This window comes from Convolutriloba macropyga, chromosome 2, assembly GCF_964194025.1.
Source record: "Convolutriloba macropyga chromosome 2, txConMacr16.3, whole genome shotgun sequence".
In the NCBI taxonomy this organism is placed as follows: domain Eukaryota; kingdom Metazoa; phylum Xenacoelomorpha; order Acoela; family Convolutidae; genus Convolutriloba; species Convolutriloba macropyga.
In genome coordinates this window covers 45,014,244-45,038,219 of record NC_134469.1, presented here as the reverse complement: position 1 = coordinate 45,038,219, position 23,976 = coordinate 45,014,244, and the positions used below count along the sequence as shown (strand labels likewise).

The 23,976-nt window shown below is 36.1% G+C and overlaps 1 protein-coding gene across 2 annotated transcripts in view; it reads left to right on the top strand.

Moving 5' to 3' along the window:
* Positions 1 to 22,652, top strand: part of LOC142335307 (4-galactosyl-N-acetylglucosaminide 3-alpha-L-fucosyltransferase 9-like) — a 39,589-nt gene extending 16,937 nt beyond the window's left edge. For both annotated transcript variants that reach the window (XM_075383753.1, XM_075383752.1), the window contains 2 exons: positions 17,263 to 18,098; positions 22,159 to 22,652. In XM_075383753.1, coding sequence (XP_075239868.1) covers positions 17,263 to 18,098; positions 22,159 to 22,424 — 1,102 coding nt within the window. In that variant the 3' untranslated portion in view covers positions 22,425 to 22,652. The remainder of the gene's footprint in view (positions 1 to 17,262; positions 18,099 to 22,158) is intronic.
* The last annotated feature ends 1,324 nt before the right edge of the window (positions 22,653 to 23,976 follow it).

The window sequence follows — 23,976 nt, the reverse complement described above, 5'->3', positions numbered from 1 at the left end:
GTTGGGTTAACCAACTGACAGTGTAGGTCCTTACTTTGACGTGCAGTAATACCAGCGTTGCAATTGTTGTTATTTAAAATTGATTGCTCATGTCCATGGAGAGGTGTGTCACAGGTAAGGTAGCAGCCGCTCTTCCTGCTTTTCTTTGCAGTCAAGCACTAACAGTACGCATGTTTTTTGCAATTTTGAGTTGCACAGCTTTACATTCGCCACCACATTTGCCGGCTTGATGGGAATGTCCTTGAAAAGGCGCCATACTTGAAGGAGTGGATTATTATTGAAGGCAATGGAGTGAGTAGAGGGGGTTTCATTTTTTGGGATCTGGTTTTTGTGTGTCTTTTATGTGTTTTGGCAGCAACTGTTTATTAATCAGTTTTGTTTTTGGTTACAAGTTGTTCTTGTTGGTTTTTGTTTTTCTTGACGATAGTTTTATCGAGTCAGGTTCCTCGGTTTTCACATGCAAGCAGTCGATGAAGTCAAAAACTGTCATCTCAAACGTGTGTCTTAGTTATGACAATCGATCTTGGCTGTTTGCTTTTGGATGGCAGCTAGTGCGTATATATCTTAAGATGGGAGGCTCTCATTATAACAGAATCAAATAAAACTGACATATAGATCCCAACAACACCTACATTAGTAACTGAATTGTTTATCTTTAATCTATGATGAGTATTATGCACCATTAAGGGGGAAAGTTGTTGTGTTTCTCCAATTGTGCATTTACAATTGCGTATTTGACCTTCTTTTTTATTCAGTGTCCTGTGTTCTTATATGTACATTCGGCCTTTGTATAGCAAATATTTCAAAGTGACCAGTTTTCTGACGTACTTTAGCTGGACGTCATCCAGCAATGATCTTTTTTGAAAACGCATACACGCTTCGTGCCACTGCAAAGTGTTGCCACTGTACTGCGACAAATTCCGTTCCGCCACGGGTTCAAACTATTTGCCTGCTATAGTGTCAGCGTAATTTCCAATAAAACTAAAACTTTTCGATGACGAACCACGTGAAGTGGAAAATGGCGGGCCACACCAGCACAAGGGAACAAGGACTGTTCGTGCCCATACAACGCAAGTATTCGTGACGCTTTAAAGGTTGGTGCAAAATTTGGTTGCAGTAATAGAAGAATCTGATGGCGAATCCGCTTCTCCGACTTGAATCAATACTCTAAACAAAGATGGTATGGTTATTTCATTGGACAACTTGCAGTGTTCATGACTGAAGGGCAACTAAGTTGTTGGAGGTAAACGGTGCTTGTAAATTGTTCACAAAATAAGTATTCTAAATTAAATTAGATTCGAAAGAGTTGGGGAAACACCATCTGCTGCAGAAATTGGGTTCAATTTACTTGAGGTACAATTTGTTTGCTGAAAGAGCGATGTTTGCTAGAGGGGATGGATGATTTAATTTATTATCATTGGCTGCTGTATTGATGATTTTTTGTGGTATGATTGATGGCAATGAAAGGCCGTACAGAATGAAGAGAGAAAAGTACTTAATTGCCGGTTATGGGAATATGGAGGAAAGAACAAACCTAATGGTTTACAAATTTAAGTGCCTTGGTTTGCTTTACCTTGAAGCGAGTTGATCGTCGAACTGCAGACCGTCAATTTTTTTGGTGATTTGAGACAACGGACGCCCGGTAATCGGCGCGTTTATTTGAGGTATCATACTAAACAGCACGGCTGTGGGAAAGGATCTGTAATGAAGCTGTTGTTGTTTTTAAGAGGCAATGTATCTTTGTGTACAGTGTTTCTTTTATCTGTCACTTCCAACTCGTTAACAGCAAGTTTTGTTATGAGAATCTTTTATATCTTGCTTAATGGCAACCTATGGCGCAATTGAGCATGCACGTTCTATTAAAAAAATTTGACAGGAAGTGTTTCTGTTGAGGAGACGACGGAACCAGAAACCTTCAAACTTTGTTTATTGTCACCATCCACAGTATTTCCGGACGGTGATGAACTTGGAACTAGTCTCTTCGCCTTTGTAGATCGTCTGTTAATTGGCAGCTGGCTCAGTTTGTCATTTTGGCAATCCCGGCCGAGGAAGTTTCCCAAAATTGCGCAGGATAAGCAGCAACTAGCGTTGACAAGTCGGAAAATTCACCGCAATTTTTATACATAATTTTGCGCTGAATGCGATGAATTTATACAGAAAATTAACGCATGCAACGCAAAAATATGTAACAAAATTGCGGTGATATTTGCGACAAGTCAACGCTAGTTACTGCTTATCTTACACAATTTTACGTTGAATTTAGCGTAGATCTTAACAAAATTTTGCGATGAATTTCGCCTAGATCTTACATAATTTTGAATTGATATTATATCAAATAAACGCTTTGAACTTTGCGATTGGGACTCGAACCACTGACCTGCTGCTTGAATGTTTTCTCTTCTACCACTGTGCCACAGAACCTTAGTTTGCTTAAGAACCGAATTTTTTATAAATTGGACCGAAACATCACGTTTCACATATTTTTTGGCTTTCTAAGCGTAAATTTTACATAGTTTTGCCGTTTCTAAGAGCATATTTCAAATAATTTTGCGTTTCTAAGCGTACTTCTTACAATAATTCAAATAATTTTGCGTTTCTAATCGTATTATGCAATTATTCAGGACTTTTTAGTTGCAAGTAGCAAAATTTTGGGGTTCTTAAGACAATTTTTGAGTTTCAATAAATTAAAAGTTGAGTTTGAAACGAGTTTTTGGTGTCAATGTTGGGACTCTAGAATCAGTAAACTAATCCTAACCTCACCTCCCTCTACGCACCAAACAAACACCCCTTCCCCACGTACACAACAATCGACCACGTACCCAACTACCACCCAACACCTAACACCCCCCCCCACGTCCTTAACAAGATCCTACACCCCAAGGAACTCAGCGTTGATGTTATATAAATTAGTGTTGACTCTGGCAGTGACAATACATAATTTTTTGGGTTGAATTTAGTGTAGACCTCACATAATTTTGCGCTGGATTTAGCGTTTATCCTACGTAATCTTGCGTTCATTTTACCGTAGATCCTACATAAATTCAACGTATTCACCTCTAATCTTACATAGTTTTGTGTTTTTAAGTGTTGATTTAATAAAACATTGCGTCTAATTTAGCGTATATCTTACGTGATTTTGCTTTGATTTCAGCGTAGATCTCACATAAACTCAACGCAAAACTGTGTAAGATTTAGGCTTAAAAACGCAAAATTACATAAGATTGGCGATGGACGTGTTGAAATTACGTAAGATCTAAGCTAAATTCAACAAAAAATTGTCTAAGATCCATACATATTTCAACGCAGATTTAAGTCAGATCTAAGCTAAATTCAACGCGAATTTGTGTAAGATCTATGCTTAAAAACGCAAAATTTTTTTAAGATTTGTGGTGAATGCGTTGAATTTATATAAACACGCTAATTTCCACGCAAATTTATTTAAGATTTAGGCTAAATTCAACGCAAAATTATGTACGATATATGGTGAATGCGTTAAATTTATAGATCTCTGCTAATTTCGACAAAAAAATGTGTAAGATCCACTCCGAATTCAGCGCAATGTTATCTAAGATATACGCTAATTTCAACCCAAAAATTATGTAAAGTCTACGCTAATTTCAACCCGAACTTATGTAAGATCTACGCTAAACTAAATGCTAAGTTATCTAAGATCTACAATAAACAACGCACACGTATGTAAGATTGGTGGTGAACGAGTTGATTTTACGTAAGATCAACGCTTATTTTAGCAACAATGTGTAACATCTACGCCAAACTCAACAGAAAATTATGTAAGATTGGCATTGAATGCTTGAATTAAGGTAAGATCTAAGCTTATTTCAACCAAAAATTGAATTATATCTACGATAAGTTCATCCCACATTTTGTAAGATCTACGCTAAATTCAATGCAAAATCATGTATGTTTGCTGTGAATGCGTTGAATTTATGTATAATCTACGCACAAGCGTTGACCTTACATAACTTCAACGCATTCACCGCCAATCTTGCATGTTTTTGCGTTTTTAGCGTTGACACCTCGGCCCGGGGAAAGCGTGCTGATGAGCTGTCCATCAACTCAGTTCCACTGAGAATAGCAGAAGCTTCGCACTTGCGATGTTCATTCTTTAAATTTTAATCATGCGCGGTCCTGCTTAGCGTTGCTATTCGATCTTTGTTTTTCAAAACTCTTTGCATTTCCCCAGTTGCTGTGACTTCTAATTGATATTTTCATTTATATTTATTTGATATTCACAGCCCAATATTTCAAATAATACTGTCATACAGATTCGTAATCTGTAATCTGGGTTGATTCGCGGTGCCGAAATATTCAGTTTATCATTCCAAATTAGTTGTTTATTTCGCGGAGCGAATTCATTATTAATTTTGCAGCTGAACGGTTCTATATTCTGAATACAGAATATGCGTAGATTTGGTGGAGCGAAATTTAGTTCTATTATTAGACTGGTGTTTCGCTTAGCGAAATAGGACTCAAAATTATCTGATACAGTTTAATGCTTTGGAGGAGCAAAATCTAGTTTAAGAGAGAGAGAGAGAGAGAGACAACTAATTTGAATTAAGAAAATGAGCAGAAATAAAATTAAAATAACTAAAATTGATCAACAATTGGATCACGACAATTGAATTCCAATTGCGGCAACTCAAGATCACGAGACAACATGAACAATATGAACAGACAAAGTTATCAGAGATAGGATATAAACAAATTGTTAAAACGTGAAAACTCAAGATTTGATCTTCAAACAAGAACTCAAATTATGATTAAATTAAATGGCGAAGGAAAGTGAACTAAATTAAATTTAACTAACATAACTTGATTTGCTATAAAAAATCATTAGCCCCAGAATGAAATATACTACTGTACCACATTTCCCCCTCAACAAAATAAATGGGGAAGTTATTTATCATAAAATTAATAACATATGTACTAGTTACTATAATAACTACTAAAATGTTTTTATTTCAGAAAGTTTTAGTTAAAGCAGTTTATCGTTCGGCAAGTTTTAATAACTGTCACTCTCATAAAATCTTTCCACCTCGCCAACCGTCATTGATGCCTCTGGTCCCTCGTAGTTAGGCGAAATATAGTACTGTGTGGGGTAAGATTTTGCAGGGGAGCATGGGCCGACTGTAAAATCTGATTCGTCGTGCTGACTCTGAGCTGCGGCCGTCTTTATAGCTGAAATGATTGACCTGTTTTGGATCTGTGTTTGCTTAATAACTTGTCTCCTTTTGTTTCGCGAGTGTGCATTGGAACTTGAAGCTGTGGATAGACAAATTTGCACGGATGCAATTCATTCATCTGATGCAGTTACCGAAGGCGTTGAACGTTGTCTTTTTGATGGTTACAGTGCCGCTGAAGCCTTGGTAGCAGCTTTCCGTTTCGGTCTACTAGAGGGCTCCGCGATTTCAATGGATGACGACGGCATCTCCATTGGCACCGTGAAATCACTTGTTACTTCTGCTGGTGGCTTTGGTGGCGCTGTTAAAAATGTTCGTTTTGGTTTTGTGGGCATTCGTACTCGAAGAGCTCGAGTTACATTTGAATGTATCGAGGAGACCGCACTGATATCGTCTGCTTTTTTCCGGTGTTTCATTCGTTTGCCTTTTTCTATTTTTCTTCTGGACTATTTTGCATGATGACTAATAAGATCTTCAGTAATCTTTCCCGTTGGTGTTTTCGGTCGTCGATTCACATTTAATTGTAATTGAGTTTGGCGTTCGGCCTTTGTGCCAAATTTAGCCAAATCTGAATTACGAATGGTCACATCTCTTTTTCTAGGCTCCTTTATCACTGATGTAAATTTATCTGTCTTCACCACCGAAGAACAGGGCGCTATTACATCATATAACCCGTCCAGGCTTTTCTTGGAGCGTTTCGTTCGTGGTCTCTTTTTGGCGAGCTTAAATTCCAGGGAGGCTTCAGTTCGTGGCACCGACAGACCAACTTCTGGATGAGGGATCACTCTGGATTCTTTGTTTGGGTCCTCATTTTTCCGTTTTCCTGCGTCCTTGTTTAATCTATCTCTGTTCAATTTGAGTTCTGTGTCACTCCTTTCCTCGTTGTCCCAGTTTTCTTCGGAAATTAGTTCCTCCCATCTGATTGTCTCCAAGTCTAAATATTTGTCTAAAATATTTTTATATGTCAGACTACTTGGGTCAGGTTTAGTCGATATATTACTTAATGGAGTATTAGCCTTTCAACCGAAAAGTGCTTCAAATGGTGATACATTAATAGTCTTTTGACGGCATATTCGTAGTTGGTAAATGATTGATTTTATTGATGCTTTCACATTAAATTGATTTCGCGCCGCCGTTTTAATACAAGCTAGGCAATTCTTGATTGTTTGTATTAGCCTCTCAGCTAAGCCAATTGCTCTGTGATTGTGTATTGGCGCTTCAATTAACTGTATATTATTTTGACTACAAAATGCTTTAATTTGTTGTCCCGTTTGTCATCGAGCTTGATCTAATCTAATTGAACGGGGTATTCCGTGTAGCAAAACATACTCTTGAAGGAATTTCAAAATATTATCTGCATTAACTCTATCAAATACTTCTGCTGTTGGAAATTTTGAAAATCGATCTATACATGCCAGAATGTAAATTTCTTGATTTTTTTCATTATAAATTGGTCCTCCAAAATCAATTTGAATTTCTTCATTTGGAACTTTGCATAACTTTAATGGTGCCCAATTTTTGCAGGAATAATAGAATTTAAATTTTTACCAATTTTTACACAGGGATTGCACTTTGCTGTCTTTGTGACTATGTCCCTGTGCATGTACGGCCACCATGCGTGGGTTGCCATATCTGTCATCCACCTGTTCCAAGGTGAGTGGCATGTATGGCTTCGACGTAGGCATCTTTGATTGCATGCGGGAGGGCTATCCTGTCGTCGATGCAGACACATCCATTCTTGACATGAAGGTCTTTCCAGAATGAGTGTATGTACGGCGATATTTGTTTGCAGCGATCTTCATTTTCAGTTAAGATGAAGTCTCGTATCTCCTTTAATATCGCATCTTTGGTGGTGAGACAGGCCAATAGCGTGCTAGAAAAGATCTTCGAAAGGGCGAAGTTAAATGTATCCAAGTAGAGGTCGTCTACTGAGGTTGACGTTACTGTTGTTGTGTCTGTATTAGGAATGACTGGCATTGCTGGTACCGCTGTAGCTGTCAATGGTCCTGCCTTGTCCGGAAATCTCACTTTGGAGGGCGTCGATTGTTTGATTTGCAGCAAAGTTTCTTCATCTGAGTTCGAGTGTGACATCATGTAGACTGTTTTAAATTTATTGGCACTTCGTTGACAATTGTTCAATTGGGGTAGCAACTGATCGATAGGGCAATTTAAGGCAAAAAGCGAGTGAGGAAGGCTAGCTGTCTCGATTTGGATATTAGAATTTGAGTTATTTGGTGTTAATTTGTTAATTGAGTTATCACTGTCCGTAATTGAAGAATATTCTGGATTTCGCGGTGCGATTTCACTGCATAATTTGTTTTTGGAATTTGGAGTATTTGAGGCTTGTTTTGTAAGTGGATTTCGCGCTGTGAAATGGACGTAATTTTCGGAATTCAATAAGAAGCGTTTCGCACTGCGTTTAATCACATCCAAATTTGCTACTATAAACTGCTCGCCATATGAAGATATATTAACAGCTTTTTGTTGCGGGTCGCGAGATATATAATCTACTAATCCCATTTTTGAGCCAAGGAGATGATCAATTGTAAAATCAAATGGCAGTAATTGATCTACCCAACGTGTCAATCGACTATTGTAGGATTTGTTAGCTCTATTTTCTCTCATGATTGAAAGAAGAGCCCTATGGTCAGTTATAACGGTAAATGGATTGCCGTATAAATAATATTTAAAATGTTCAACAGACCAAACAACACCCAACAGTTCGAGCTCACTAATGCTATATCTGTCCTCCACAGAATTCAAAAATCGCGATGCGAATGCCACAGTATGCCAACCATTTGGGGTTCGTTGTTCTAATGCACACCCCAAACCTTTACGTGAAGCGTTGCATTTCATACGTGTTTCTAAGTCCGGGTTAAAATATTTATTTTCGGTTGTTTCTGCAATCTTCTCTTTAATTAATGTGAACTGTTTTTCATGTTCATCCGTCCAAATAAATTTTGTATTTTTCTTAAGCAGAGGTCGAAGTGGGTAACATAATTGCGACAAGTTCGGAATGAATTTTCCTTAGTGATGAACTGAACCCATAAAGGATCTGAGTTTTTTGAGATTGGCAGGTGCTGATAATTTTCCGATTGCATCTGTTTTATTTGACAATGGTGTTATACCTGTTTGTGTAATATAATGTCCGAGCCACTGGATTTTATCCTTTACGAAATGACATTTGGCAAGATTTATTCGGAGATTTTCTTGATCTAACTTTATCAGACTTTTTCGTACTAAATCGAGATCTTTTTCTATGCCTCCTCTGCTCACTATTAATATATCGTCCAAAAAACAGAAGGTATTATCCAGGCCTGCGAGAATACAATCGATTGCTTTTTGAAATTCAGCCGGCATATCCGTGAGGCCGTAAAATCCAGTTTTAAAACGATTTGTGCCGGTCATATATCCGCTTACGAGGTTGAAGTTACAATGGCGGGCCGTATCACTGTGTAAATTGAGTTGGCTGTACGCGTACTGCAAATCAAGAGTCGTAAAATAAGCCGTCTCTTGCGGCGCGGTTGACAGTGTTTGAGAAATCGTTTGAATTAGCGAGTCTATGTTCGGCATTTGATACTTGTTTTTGTGAATAGGTTTATTCGGGATTTTGGAATCTAATTCTATTTTGATTGATTGATCCTTTTTGACCGTAATGACTATTGGAGAAATAAAAAATTGATCAGAGCAGTTAGTTAGTGTTTCAATAATTCCTTCGTTTAGCAATTTTTCAATTTCGGTTTTCATTTTTGGTTGGAGATGAATTGGCACTTTGCTTCCTTTTTGATGTGTAATTTGATAATTTTTGTGGAATTTTGAGTCGACCGTGTGATGTTTAGATTTTCCTATTAGGGAGATTATTTCTGGAAATTCCTTTGCAAACGATTTTTTAATTGCATAAGGTGGTTCTATATTATTGACTTCCGTATTCGGGCAAGGTTTTGTGATATTGTTATGCCTAATTTATCGAAGAGGTCTCGTCCGAGAATTGGTCGAAAACCATCAGCTACGACCGTGATTTTTGCTTTCTGAGTTTTCCAATCATGACACCGAACTGGCGTTTTTAAAGTGCCTAGAGTTTCGACAATATCATTAGAAAAAGACTTTAATTCTAGTGGTTGTTTTCTCCGACCATTGTGATTGCGCCCAGTTAAAGATTATTTCTCTGGCGAGCGACATATTGATGATCGTAAAACAGCTACCGGAATTGAGGAGCAAGTGAAAATCTGTGTTGCCGATCGTTATCTTCATATTTTGCAACGCTATTGGCGGTGATCTAACGTTTTCTACTGTCGCAACGTAATTGTCGTCCAAAAAATGATATTCAAAAATAAATTGTTCATTATAATTAATATATTTGACGTTTTGATTTTCCTGGCTTGTATTTTGATCTTTAGTTTCGCAGTTTCTACATTGTTAATACAATTATTTTGACGTGAATTTTGTGCATTATTATGTTTTTTCCGACATACCTTGGCAAAACAGTTGAGCAAACCACAATGATTGCATTTCTTACCCATAGCAGGGCAAACCTGGCGGTGGGTTGTTGTCCAAGCCTGACCACAACCTCTACATTGACTGATGCACGGTTAGCTGCTACTCTGCCTGACTAATTTCCGCGTGCACCCGCGCCGCGAAATCGATTAATTGATTGTATTACATTCACCGTATTGCCAGTTGCGCCGTTATTTGATGATATTATTTGCTGATTCTGATGGCCCATTTCCATATTGACTGCAATACTAAGTGCTCTTTCGGGGTCAACTGTGTCGCGGAGAAGTTTGCGTTGAATATCATCATCCAACATGTTTGTGATAAAAATGTCCCTGATGATCACTTCCTCTCGATTTTCAAAATCACAATTTTCCTTCAATTCTATCAAAATGCTGAAGAATTGTTCTACCGTTTCACCCTTTTTCTGCTTCCGTGAGAAGAATACATACCGATCGAATGTGATATTTTTTGGTGGATACAAGCTATCTCCATCATCTCCCAAATTTTGAGTGTAGTCAGGTCATAAATATTGTCATGAAGGAATTTTTGTGTTAAAAAGCGTCTTCCCTCTGTACCGATGCTGAGGTACAAAAGAGACACACGTTTTTGATCTCAAAGATGCCATGGTCGTTCCCCGCATAGTACTCCCGCTTCTGTTATTTTTTGACAATTTAAGTCCCATTGCAATTTCAATTGGCTGTTTCGTATCTGACGGTCTCTCTCCGTTTCATTTGTTGCATCTTCAATTAGCATCTCGTACTTTGGTTCAGCTGGTAATCGGACCATCGTTGGTTTCGGTTGCAGTAGCGTGTCCAGTGTGATATTCTCGCGCGCGAGAATCGCAAGCTTTACTTGAATCCGCCATTTCTCCCATCTGATTGGTGGGTCCGACGTTGGGCGTTCCCAAAATGACTCTATCGACAATGGTGTCTTTCTAGATTCACGAGCTGACTGCGCCATGTCATACAGATTCGTAATCTGTAATCTGGGTTGATTCGCGGTGCCGAAATATTAAGTTTATTATTCCAAATTAATTGGTTAATTCGCGGAGCGAATTCACTATTAATTTTGTAGCTGAACGATTCAATATTCTGAATACAGAATATGCGTAGATTTGGCAGAGCGAAACTTAGTTCTATTATTAGAATGGTGTTTTGCTTAGCGAAATAGGACTCAAAATCATCTGATACATTTTATTACTTTGGCGGAGCAAAATCTAGTTTAAGAGAGAGACAACTAATTTGAATTAGGAAAATTAGCAGAATGAAATAAAATTAAAATAACTAAAATTGATCAACAATTTGATCACGACAATTGAATTCCAATTGCGGTAACTCAAGATCACGAGACGACATGAACAATATGAACAGACAAAGTTATCAGACATAGGATATAAACAAATTGTTAAAACGTGAAAACTCAAGATTTTATCTTCAAACAAGAACTCAAATTATGATTAAATTAAATGGCGAAGGAAAGTGAACTAAATTAAATTTAACTAACATAACTTGATTTGCTATACCAAATTATTAGCTCCAGAATGAAATGTACTACTGTACCATAAATACGCACAATAAGTCTCTATCTTTTCAAACAATTAAGTTATTTTAGTTAGTTTTTAACAAGAATCAGTCGGCTCGAGCCATATCCATTTTTGCTACGTAACTTGGCAGCAAAAAATTCTGTATCTCAATTGTCTATCCATGAATGCTGCAAAGTGTGCACCGTGGAAAAGTGTTATCGAAATTTCAAGAGGGAATTCAAATTTGACCTAATTTGTTTCCTGAGACAAATATCCACACAAGCCCATAACCTTACCCTTGAAAGACGTTTAGGAATAATAGTGACATGACTCGAATATATTCCTTCGAGCAAATTTTCATTCGATATCCAACACTGTCGATAGAGACTGTGATGCGTTGCCGTTTGATTTACTGTAAAGTTCTGCAAAATAGGGATTGAGATGACCAATTTTTTAATGTTGTTACTAGAACTCGGTTTAGCGTTGCGACATTAAAAAATTTCAGTTGTGCCGCTCTTGGGGAAAAACGATTTGTCGCTCTCGCTGAACTGCACAAATCATTCAGTTTGAACTGTTTGTGACAGTTTGATTACCACTGCAGTCGTGCATTCCGAGCAGTTGTCATCACAGGAGGGATTATGTAATGTCCAGACGGAAAGATTTCATGTTCATGTCCTGACTTTTTTTGCATTCGCCAAACTTTTGTGCGTTTATGTTCGGAACATTGTGCGTTCACCAAACTTTCGTGCGTTTATGTCCAGACTTTCTGGCGTCCACTAAACTCTTGTTGTCAAGACTTTCTTGCGTTCACAAAACTGTTGTGTATTTATGTCCGGACCGTCATTCGTCCACCAGACTTTGGTGGGCTCATGTCCAGACTTTCTTGCGTTAATCAGTCTTGCGTGCGTTCCCCACACTCTCTTGCGTTCATGTTCACCTCCGCCATTTAAGTAAACTACTTAAGGTCACAGAAGAACAAACTATCTCGTAGATAATTTTTTGTTGCTTAAATTTGGTGACACTTTTTTTTCTCAACCTGACAACAAGGTTGAATGTTGAATTCTTATTCGTAATTTTATTCGGAAAATTCACTGCACAACGTATATAAACTTCATATAACTTCGTATAAACAATTTTCCACGTGGCAGTGTACCATTAGCAAAGCCCAATTGACAAACTCATTTGACAAAAAATAGCTTTGGACAATTTGTACATTGTTATGACTCAGTTCAATCAATTACATTGCAAAAAGAACATTTGCTAGAGTATGTATACGCCGATCGTCACTGTTTTATTCATGTATTTTAAGTATATGTATTACGGTCAGAAAAGTTAGCGAGCGCGAAATGGTGCGACATCCTAAAACTTTAGAATATAGGTCGCAGGTTTTCGCATTTTACTAGTGACAAGTGTGATTGATTCTAATCCTTTGAGCTCGTCGCCAAATCTATTGTTCCTTTGATTTTTGGAGGGATTGGTCGCCAATTTTTGCAGTGTTATTGTCACTAGAATTCGTTGCTGAGATTAGCAACGAGGAATAGCTGGCGATTTGGTTGGTGATTTTTGCATTATCGCAGATTTTGGGCAAATTCTCTAAAGTAGGAAAAACCAACGAAATGAAAAACAAAGCCCGTTTTTCATCAAAGCTCTGGTTGCGAATACGTTGTGAATAGATTTCTGACAAATAGAAGGCGATTTCAGTTTTATTCCGAAAAAAAGCTACAGGCAGTCCACCAAAAACTGGTGGTATGAACATTCGCATTAGAAAGAATAACGAGCTAGTTCATCAATTTTTCATCCATTTTTTGTAGGCTAAAGCGCACTTTTTCACAATCTATTTTTTGTAATACGAGATTTTAATCTAACAAAGAATCATAGGATACAAAAACCTTGACGAATCAGGCTGCAGTTGGCAAAAACTTTCATTTGCTGCCAACTATTTGGAATTTTTGCAAACTGAAACAAAATTAAAGACTTCTTTATAAATGGTTATAACGGTCGGTCATAGCGATGTTCAAAAATTTTCTAAATCATCAATTTTTTTCTCCTGATATAATTTTTCGTAGCTTTTGAAAAGTTGGTACAGTTATCCTCGCTGTCTACAAGGGGTTTTAATCAGCTGAAATATTCCAGTTTTCATTGTTTTCAGAGAAGCGCCTGAAACAAAAATTTTTATTAAAATTTTTTGAAAGTAAATTTGTTATTCTGAAGATAATTAGAATTTGAATTAAAACTGAAGTTTAAAACTGATTTAAAACTGAAAAATTAGGTTTTATCAATGAGAAGCGCGTTAAATCAATCTTGAGAAATACACCATCCATCCCCCTGCACGCCTGGCCCATGTGTGGTCATAATAGCCGGCCGGATGTTAACTAAATTTTAAACGCAAATAACCCAAAAGTTCCTCGCGGGCTGCTATAAATTTGGGGTGAATCCGACCCCCACCTCCGTCATATTATCTCTGAGAGTAGTTGTCTTATTTAAAATTTTTGATCTTTTGAATGAAAAAAGTAGCTTTTTAAGTGCAATACAGGGATATAGAACAATTGCAATTAAAATTACGTGTAGATTAACGCATCGGATGTCAATGATGCTAGAATCTGTTATTGGAAATTTCAATTTAAACAGGCAATATTTGCAAAAAGGTACTTTTCACCTGAGCTGAAACATTAAATCCCCAAAAATTTGAATATAAGTTGAACAAAAAAAATGAAGGACAGACTACATGTAGGGTTTGAATTGTTGTCAGAGTATTGGTTGTAGCATTATTACTTTGGAGGGTTATTGTAACGTTTTAGAGGCCTTCTAATGATGCTATTTGCGCATCGGGTTGTGACTGAAAGTCACTGCTTCAAGATAACCAGATTGCGGAAAATTTTTAATTGGGCGTTTTGAGCAGCCGGATGAGTTTGAAATTTTGATAATTTGATTTGCTGAGACAACTGGTGACAAAAAAAACTACCCCGGTCAATTTTGATAATTTTCAGTTTTCAACTCTCACGAATTCTTAAGTAAAATTAAGAACAGAGACGACTTGAAAAGGATAACGCAAGGACAAAAATTTTGCAATCAGTTGGCACCCTACAGTTTCCAAAGCTTTATGACACGAAATATAATTTTTTTAACTTTGACCCACGAATCATGCACATTCAAAAGTGAGGTCATTGCACATTCAAAAGTGAGGTCCTATCAAAAGTGAGGTCATTGAAATTTGCGTTCAGGTGCACCTGTGATTGGCTTTTAGCAAAAACATGTGTTTATAGCAAATTGACACCTCATCTTGTACGTGTGACCCCTTAACAACCCCTTGAGATCAGTTTTTGGGGTCTTAAAAGAATTGAGTTTTCTTGCATAACTATTGGCAAGAAATAGCTTGAAAGGGTTTGAAAATGGGAGCAAAATCTATACCTGAATTTCGGGTAAAAATTAGTTGACGACTTAACGCATTGCTTTTTGACAGAGATTGATTACATTTGGCTGGTTTTGGGACGGAAGAAGAACAAAACGAATTTTTCAGAGTAATGTTCATTGTTTATTGAGCAAATAGAGATTGATATGTCAAGTGCATAGTATTGAAAATCTAAGCGTATTTGTTTAGTTAAGAGTCCAAAGGTCCAGTTTGCTTAAGATAAAAACATGCTGAACAATTGCTGACAGCAGTTCAATAACACAGCGTATTTTGACATTGATTTGCTTGAGTAGTAAACAGAACGTGTCAGAATCCTTTAGAATGTGACAGATTTTGAGTACAAATTGCAATATTTACCTAGGAGATAAGGCTTTTTGTTTAAGATAAGAGCGTGTAGGTTGGTTTTAAATTAAAGCAACACATGTGGAGACGAAGTGGTTAGAGTTTTGATAGCGAAGTTTGTTTTGCAAGAGAAACAAATTGAGTTCAAGAGCAGCCGGTCTGATGCGACTACTGAAATATAAAAACTATTTTATAAAGCAGAAAGAGATATTGTAAAATGGGTTGTTGTGATCGACAAAGAAGGATAACAGAGGGCTTTTGATCAGGACTAGTGTTAATTATCATGAAAACATGAATCCTGGAGGAAAAGCTAGGCAACGTTTATTTCAATGACTTTAAAATTTGGGAAAGATTTGTAATTGCCAGACCAACTGGGATGCTGTGACCATTTTGGTAGACTTAATTTGGGAAGTGAATCTCGGATATTGTGTTATTACTATTTTGATTACTATTATAAATTGTCTTACTTGTTTTTCCAGTAATATGAGAGTATTTCTCTCACCTCTGTTATACATAGAACTAGAAATAATATTACGGGGTTTATTGAGCATTATTTGATTTCGAGGCAATCATAGATACAACAATTAACAAAAATTGAAGAGGGTAACTAGCAGAGTAACAAGATAGCGCTTGCTTCACCAAATAAAAACCTTTCCTTTTTTAGTTGATCGATCGTCAGAGCAACAGAATACCCTCACTGTTAGCCTAGTTAATTTTCAGAGGACGTCAACTGATCAAATGATAGAAAGGTTAAATGACGGTGGTGTTAATTGATAGAGGAGTTAAATGATAGGGGAGTAAAATGATAGAGGGTGAATGAATCAGGAACAGATGTGGGGTTGATAAATAGGAAAAACGGGAGACCTCATTTTTATGTTTATAGTTCAAAAAGTAAGAATGCGTAACGCACGAGACAGTTTAAGATTCAACTGTCAACAAATTAGGCGGGCAGTTATATAACATTTATCCGCTGAATTTCAGCAGCCATCTCCACATTTTTGCAATATTTTTCAGTGTTTCAATTTAAGAAACAGTTAGAAAATCGCCTCAAGACTTAAGAAACTTGACAATTTTAAAGATAAAGCAGTGATCGCAGCCTGAGTATATTGCCACAAAACTTGATTGAAACCAGGTGGCTTAAGTATAATTGTCTTTCTTCCATTAGTCTTGATGAAAATGTGATGCATTTAATTTGTTCTTTTCAAAATTATGAATTGTTTTAAGAAACAACGGAGATTTTTCTTTAATGAGGGGCTCTTCAGATATTTTAAAAAACTGAACGAGAGTACATAATGACCACGTTATAAACAATAGTGCGCAATAAAACAGCACGCAAAGTCTTTAAGTAAGGAATGCGCTGAAATTGCTGAAAATGTGTTTTATTCTGAAGCGCTAAATTTAGGGGAAACTGGAACTGAAATTTTTAAGTGTTTTTAATTTTGTAGAAAATTATGACAAATTATGTGCTGCAATTTTGTCAGAAAGGTGCTGAATTTATGTAAGGAATATGTTGAAAGCGCTGAATTTCTGTTTTCCCGAAGTGCCAAAATTATGTCAGAATTTGGCTGAAATTTTGAGGGGTTGAGATTATGTAACTTATGTGTTGAAAGATGTGCAGCATTTTTGTAAGAAATGTGCTGATTTTGTGTAAGCAATTAGCTGAAAATGCTGATTCCGAGATTTCTTGAAGTGCTGAAATTATGTAACAGATGTGCTGAAAAATGTGCTGAAATTTTGTATGAAATGTGTTGACAAGTGCTGAAAATTTTTTTCTTCTGTACATTCAGCGCGAAAAACTAAACTTTTAATGCATTCATTATATCCCCCTCAAATTTTCAGCAAATTCAGCGCATTTCGTACAAAAATTTTTGGTCACACCCATTCACATCTCGACGCGGAATCTTTTAAACGCCAGAATGGGTTTTTCGTTCTGCGGGGATTATTTCCTAGACCCTACTATCATCAGTACTCGGCTAGAACTTGAAATTTGGCATCTGAATAATGGTTCGTTGCAGCTTTAATTAACGCCTTGAAGTTCATTTTTTAAATATTGATGTGTCATTTTCTTAGATCATAGTTTTTGGTTTCTAAGAGGTCATTTAGTTTCTTGGAAGTTAGTTTTCAAACCGCGTTACTTTGATTTAAGGACGCTTTAGAAATTTTCTTTCAGTGTATAATTAATGATTGTAACCATGATTTCAGTCCTTCCAAAAAGTTCTTAGCCAAAATGTTTCACTTGAAACAATCAAATGCTTTCAGCGTGCCTCTCTGGAGTCGGATTTGTCATGTTTTAGAGTAACCGAGTCAGTGAAGCTGAGTGACAAGAGAATTCTCATTTTTCCCCAAAATAACAATCGCGCCAACGGTCAAACCGATATTTTCTTCACAGGCAACGTCCGCGAACAATGCAACTTAGACTTCAACTGTTCATTTTACTCGGCTTACGACTCCAAAAATTTGTTCAACCTTTCTAGTTATGATGCGCTAGTTACTGGCATACGTCATGGCATTCAACTGTTAATTAAAACAGTAAACCTGCAAAATTTTGTTACAAAAAGGCCCGTGAACCAGGTGTGGGGATATTGGGTTCTTGAGTCGGCAAGGAACCCGGGTATCTTTGCTGATCTAAATCAACCTGTTCTAGAAAACTCGTTCAATTGGACCATTTTTGCATCTCCACAAGCTACAATTAACAGACCTTATTTCTATATACGTCCAAAAAGAATAGCGTCCGATTACGAATCTCTGGAAAAAGAAGTAAGTCTTGACAAGAAAGCAAAAAGCGTTTGTTGGATTGTTAGCAACTGTTACGCCGATATGGCACATAGAACCGTTATGGGCAGAAAACTCATCGCAGCTTTGAAAAACAAGGCCCACTTATGGGGTATGGCAGCTAACAGTTGTCTGTCATCAGTTCGCACCAATGTGATCAATCACGGGCCTGTGAACAGAATGTCAAATGATCTGCACACTCCGCAACAGAAAATTATCAGCGACTGCAAATTTTACATTGCTTTTGAGAATTCAATATGTGCGGAATACATCACGGAGAAATTTGTGAATGCTCTAAAAGTTGGTGCTGTTCCAATTGTGAATGGCTGGAGAGATTCGTACGAAGAAGTACTTCCTGGCAAGGATCTGTTTCTTTCATTCTAGAAGTCAGGTTTTGTAAGTTGCACTGAGCAAATGGCAGCAAATTTATGTAATCAAGGTAGTGGTTTGTTTTGCACATCACAATTCAGATTATTTTAGATCAGTTAAATGCACTAGATTTTTCAGCAGCAAATTAACCACTCCTCGTTATTATTAAGCTTTTTCGGAAATTTTTCCGCAAAGCCTTAATTCATGGTCAGTGGGACCTGCTTATTTTTTTGCACCATTGCTTCACGTACCATGACAACCCAATCGTTCCAGTATATTCATCTTGTAAGAATTTGAATATGATAGTCCTTACGAGGTGGCCTTGCAAGATTCTATATTATTGGAACGAAAACTAAGTTGTTGCAAGTTTTAAGTCAGAGGTTATAACAACCGATATTCCGCTGCAAAATTCTTGCCAGAAAAATGTTCCCAGTAATAATTTAGTAGGATTTCTGACAAACTCTAACAAACTTTGGATATTCGAAATCAAATGGGAATGTAAGTTGAAAAGCCGCCTCAAAGTCGGGATATTTTCACAACTAAGGAAATCACAGTTTTGGAAGGGCATGAAAATCATGTTTTAGATTAAAGAAGTGTCTCAAACGGTAAATTCAACCCAAATGAATACAAGTTCATTTTAATATTTTTGATTACTAATGAAGCTCTGCTTCAACGCTTTTTTTGCTTATGTATAGCTTTTTGAATCCAAACGGAAACAAACTTGTCGTTGTGAAAGTTCCAATTCTTGTGACTTTGTTAGGGCACGTAATTCTTGGTTACAATTTTATTGAGACCTTGAAAGTTCTTTCGACCTTGAACACCATATAAAATAGTCCCCAAAAAAACAAGTGAAAATGAAAAATCAAAAAAAATCATCAACGCTGACATATCAATAACAGAATTTGAAGTAAAAGCTGTCAACGATCCTGATTAGAAATTTTCTTTGTAATTAAAATCAGTCAACAAAGAACCAAATGTTTGCAGTAATAAAAGCAACTTCACAAAAAGTGCACTAGTCCGCTTTCTTGAACTTTGTTTTCTAATTTTTTTAGATAGAATTAACTTTCTCCTGACAAATTTTCCAAAAACACCAATTTTCCAAAGACAATGTCTCCTGAAAGGTCTCTAAGAAATCTCTAAGAAATTGGTGCCATTTTTGTGAAACTCAACATCAAAATTTAACACTAAATTTAATCAATATTTGAAGCCTTCGATTAATGTCCTGCTAAGAATTAGTAAGTTTAAAATAAAAATCTTTTAAATCACCCAACAGTGCTTTGAAATGGCATGAATTTAAATTGATCAACGAACTGTTTTTTTGCATTATAGAAGGATCTGAATTGAGGATTCATTGGATGATATAAGTGTGCTGACTTCGCTACATGCTGTTGTTGCGTCTTCTTAACATCAATTTTAAACTAATTCACCTCTGCTTTTGGATTGTTGTTTTTTCTTTCCATTCATGCTTTGATCAGCCCCGCTTCGAAAAAAGATTTCCCTTATTGTTCCGACACAAAACTAGTGGGGGTGGGATTATATGATCAATTAGTTTTTTTTTCAGTCAATTGAGGCCAATCGATATGTTAATCCCAGAAATTTGTGAATGATATCATTCGGAACCCCGATAAGCGTAGAAGATATAATTTAATTTTTTTGATTTTCGTTTTTTTTAGATTTAATTTGATATCAGATGCGATTTGGTTCAATTTAAGAATTGTTTAGACCAGATAATTTATTACGCTAAAATTTGGAAAAACTTTGTTTCCCAAGTGTACCGCCCAACGATAGTAAAGCTAAATTTTATCTCATCGTGGCTATTTACAATCAAAAGATTCAGATTGTATTGGGATGCTATCTTCTTTTGATTTTTTTTTCAATTGGTTTTCTCTTTGAAGTCTCATGACGTAGTTTCACTGATCATAGGTCCAATTGGCTTTCTAACGAATTTTAAGTGAACCAATCTGATAGTTTCAGTTAACAACTAATGGCTCCATTGACTTTTAATAAATTGATTTCCAAAAATATCAGTGAAGTTTGAGTTTTGCCAACAGTTTTGTATATATGTCAACTTGTGGGATAATCTCAATATCACAGGTCCCATCTTCTTTTTATTTGAAGAAAAAAGTAATATGTCTAGCTGTTTTAGGTTTTAATTGTCGCTTTTATAACTATGACGCTACACGTTTTCATAAAAACTTTATGTTCCTTATAATTGGGCCATACTTGCCGTTTACCACACAATGACAAAATTGACAGATCCCGTTGAAGCTGCGAGCAGGAGCAATTAAATACATTTGGATTTTCGCCCGCATATTTTATTGGTTTTTTGGTTTCGGAAGTTTTTTCTGAAAATTGTTGTGAAATTTTGGTTTTTGGATGTATTTGCTGTCATTTTGTAATTATATGAACTGCGAAGATCAACGGCAGGTTTCTTTGGCTTCCTACAGAAAAAATGAACCGAATAATTGCCCTCAATTCAAAGCTAATTTTTGTAACGTTTTTGAAAAAAGCTGTTTTCAAAAAATTCAGTTTTTCAATTTCACGCTATTGTCCTTTTTTCTTCAACTTTTTAATTGGTCTCAGTGAAAACACACTGGTCATATTTTTTTCCAAAAGCCCAAACAGAGTTTGCCAAGTGTTTTTTGTTCTCACGTTTGATTTTATGACTAAGATACAACAAGTTTCAAGAGAGTTCAAGAGTTTTGGATGTGTGCCCGTAATTTTCGTAATTATTACTTTTCTCTCATTTCCTGTCAAATCAAAAAATAATGTCCTGTGCCATTGCGGGGGGTTAAATTATATTTTTCGCTGATAATTTTTTGGTTTTTACGGCTTCAAAACTGTTTTTTTGTCAAAATATTGGTGAAAGTTTTACTTAAGCATTTATTTGTTTTTCTATTTGAGGTAGTATGACTTGTAATAATTAACAAGAGATCTCATTTGGAACTATTTAGTTTAATCAATCTTGACTTTTTTTTCAAAAACCTGAGCTTGATCTTGATCTTTGCCCCTTTGTTTTGCTTTTCATTACATGTCACAAGCTTTCTAAGGAAACAAAAGCTATTCTGTTCACCAATTTCAGTCAGGGGGTAATTCCTGAAAAGTCCTCCCATTGCAGCCCATTCTTTCATGGCAATTACAGTCAGGTGGGTAATTCCTGAAAAGTCCTCCCATTGCAGGCCATTGCAGCCCATTCTTACATGGCAATTTCAATCAGGGGGTAATTCCTGAAAAGTCCTCCCATTGCAGGCCATTGCAGCCCACTCCTACATGGCGATTTCAGTCAGGGGGTAATTCCTCAAAAATCCTCCCATTGCAGCCCAACTCTTACATCATTTTACCCCCTCTGAACAAATTACCCCGACACTCTTACATCATTTTACCCCCATAGACAAATTACCCCCCCCCCCACTCTTACATCAAAATGGGAGGATTTTAGGGAGGACATTCGACCCGGGTTGTTTTGTTTTAATTTATGGCTTTTTGAATTTGATGCAACAAATCTATGAAAAAAAGTTCAAAGGTCAATAACTTTTGGATAGTTACTCATAGTTCCCCCTATTTTTTGTTCCTTTGTCTCGTGAAATTGTATCGATCATTTGTTCTCAAAAATATTAAAGTATTTATAAGATTATTAACATCAATTTCATTAGTTTTATTATATTATAATAAAACGATAAAGCCGATATATAATAAAGCCGATAAATTATGAAATTGACACAAATTGTTACGTTCAAAAATGTGATTCACATGCTTATTAATAAAAGGTGCAGATATGTTTTCACACTTTCAAGTTTTAAACTTGCTTTGCTGTTAGATTAATATTTTTTGAGGTTGCTAGAGAAAGTTTTTCCCTTAGTTTTTTTTAGCAAGCAGCAAATTTATAAGACACCAACTGTGAAATAACCTCTGTCGTGATGCTAAAGTTCGGTTTCTGAACTTTGCGTCATTTTTTTATGAATACAAACAATCCTTATTTTCATAATGGTGCCAGAAGCAATAAACGATTTAAAAAATATTAGCGAAGGGAAACAGATCCAACTATGCAGGAGGATTCATTCACACATCGGACTTCAAGTCTATGGAACACTTAGCCGAACACGTGAACTATCTTTTGGAGAACAGAACAGCATTGATGCAGTACCACAATTGGAGGAAGACGAAACAGGTTGACTATATTGGACTAGAAGCTAATTGCCAGATGTGCCAAAAACTTTCACATTTGGAGAAACAGAGAATTGCTGGCGGAAATGTGAACACGAGCTTTTACACTAACCTAGCTTCAAGTTTGAAGCAAATGCAACCGTGCGTTTAGAAAACCGTAACGAGACCAAGTGCTGGATTGCTATCTCAATTAACTGCCGTGAATTATATTTAGCATTTTTTCTACTGAAAACGAATCTAAAAATTTTAAATCATATTCAAAAACTGATTGTTAAGTTTAGATTGTTTAGATTGATTCTAATAGTTTCTCAATTTTTAATCACGCGTATACAGTATATAGAATTGACCAGCTGATTAAATTTAAATTCTTTTATCTAAATTCTGATTTTGTAATTATCGCGTGATCGTGGGAACAAAGAAAAATTATGACAGGAAAAATCCTGAACAAAAAAATCAAATGTTTTCATTAACTCGACAAAAATTAAATATATGAATGACTACAAATGGATTTGAAGAACCATTTAGAGAAAATCAATAACTAAAAAACACACTTTAAACATAAGTCAGAGTGCCGCATAGGATTAAAAAGACACGAATATAAGATTTAAAAAACATAGGATAAAAAACACAAAGTCAACACTGCTTGTCTTCTGTGTGTCTACTTAAAAATTCACGTCACAAAAACATTAGCTTTTTCTCACTGCTTGCATCGCCGTGGCCAAAATAGCCCCATGAATTTGGTACGTCATCCAACTGTTTGAACAAATCTTTATAAAACATAGCCGTGAGAGTTGCGGAAATAACACGAATTGGGGTGCCAACTACAAATTCTGATTTGAAAAAATTAAAAGTCGACGTTAACGTTCAACATCGTCTAAACCGGGGCCTTTTTCAACAGACGCAAAAACTGGATGAAGTTTTTGAAAAAAAAAATATTCTTTGATGTCAGAATTTGAATTCGAAATAAATTTCGGCCATTTATTTGCAAAAACCACAACTGTTGATGAGAAAAGTCAATTTTTACTATTGTTTGTCTATTATGCTGACGTCTTTCCTCAAGCAATGCCCAAAAATTGCAAGTGTTGTTGCTTTATTTTGGCCAAAACAGTAGAAAAAAAAAACAAACTACTTTTTGAAAAAAAAATTGGTCACAAAAAATACATATCTGTCTCCGTCTAATTAGCAGAAAACAGTTTACAAAAATTTAGTTACTTATATCTGACTGAAAGATTCAGTTTTCACATTCATCATTTCATGTATTAAACACACTCAAACAAAACTACTGATGAAAAAAATGCTTAACAAGTTCTTCGTGTGAGTTTTTAAAAAAACAGCCAACATTAAAAATCGTTCCTCTGTTCAGCAGCAGAAAGGGGCTAAATTGGAAAGGGGTGAATTTTTTTGAGAAACTCCCAATAAAACTTAATCTATAACTTAGCCTCGAATGATTTACCTTTAAACAGCACATCGAGCCAGCACATTGAAAAAAACCAAAAATCACAACAGACTTTCTCTCTAGTTTCCCAGCAAATGTGCCTTACCGCAAACCTCAATTGTTATCAAGAAATAAATCTTCCAACTTTCTGGGAAACAATTTGAATAAGATACTAAAAAAAACAAAATATAACTCTACAAACTTTTGATTTCAAAATCTCTATAAAAATCAATTTACAAACAAGATGCCGAAATTTCTCAATTTCAAT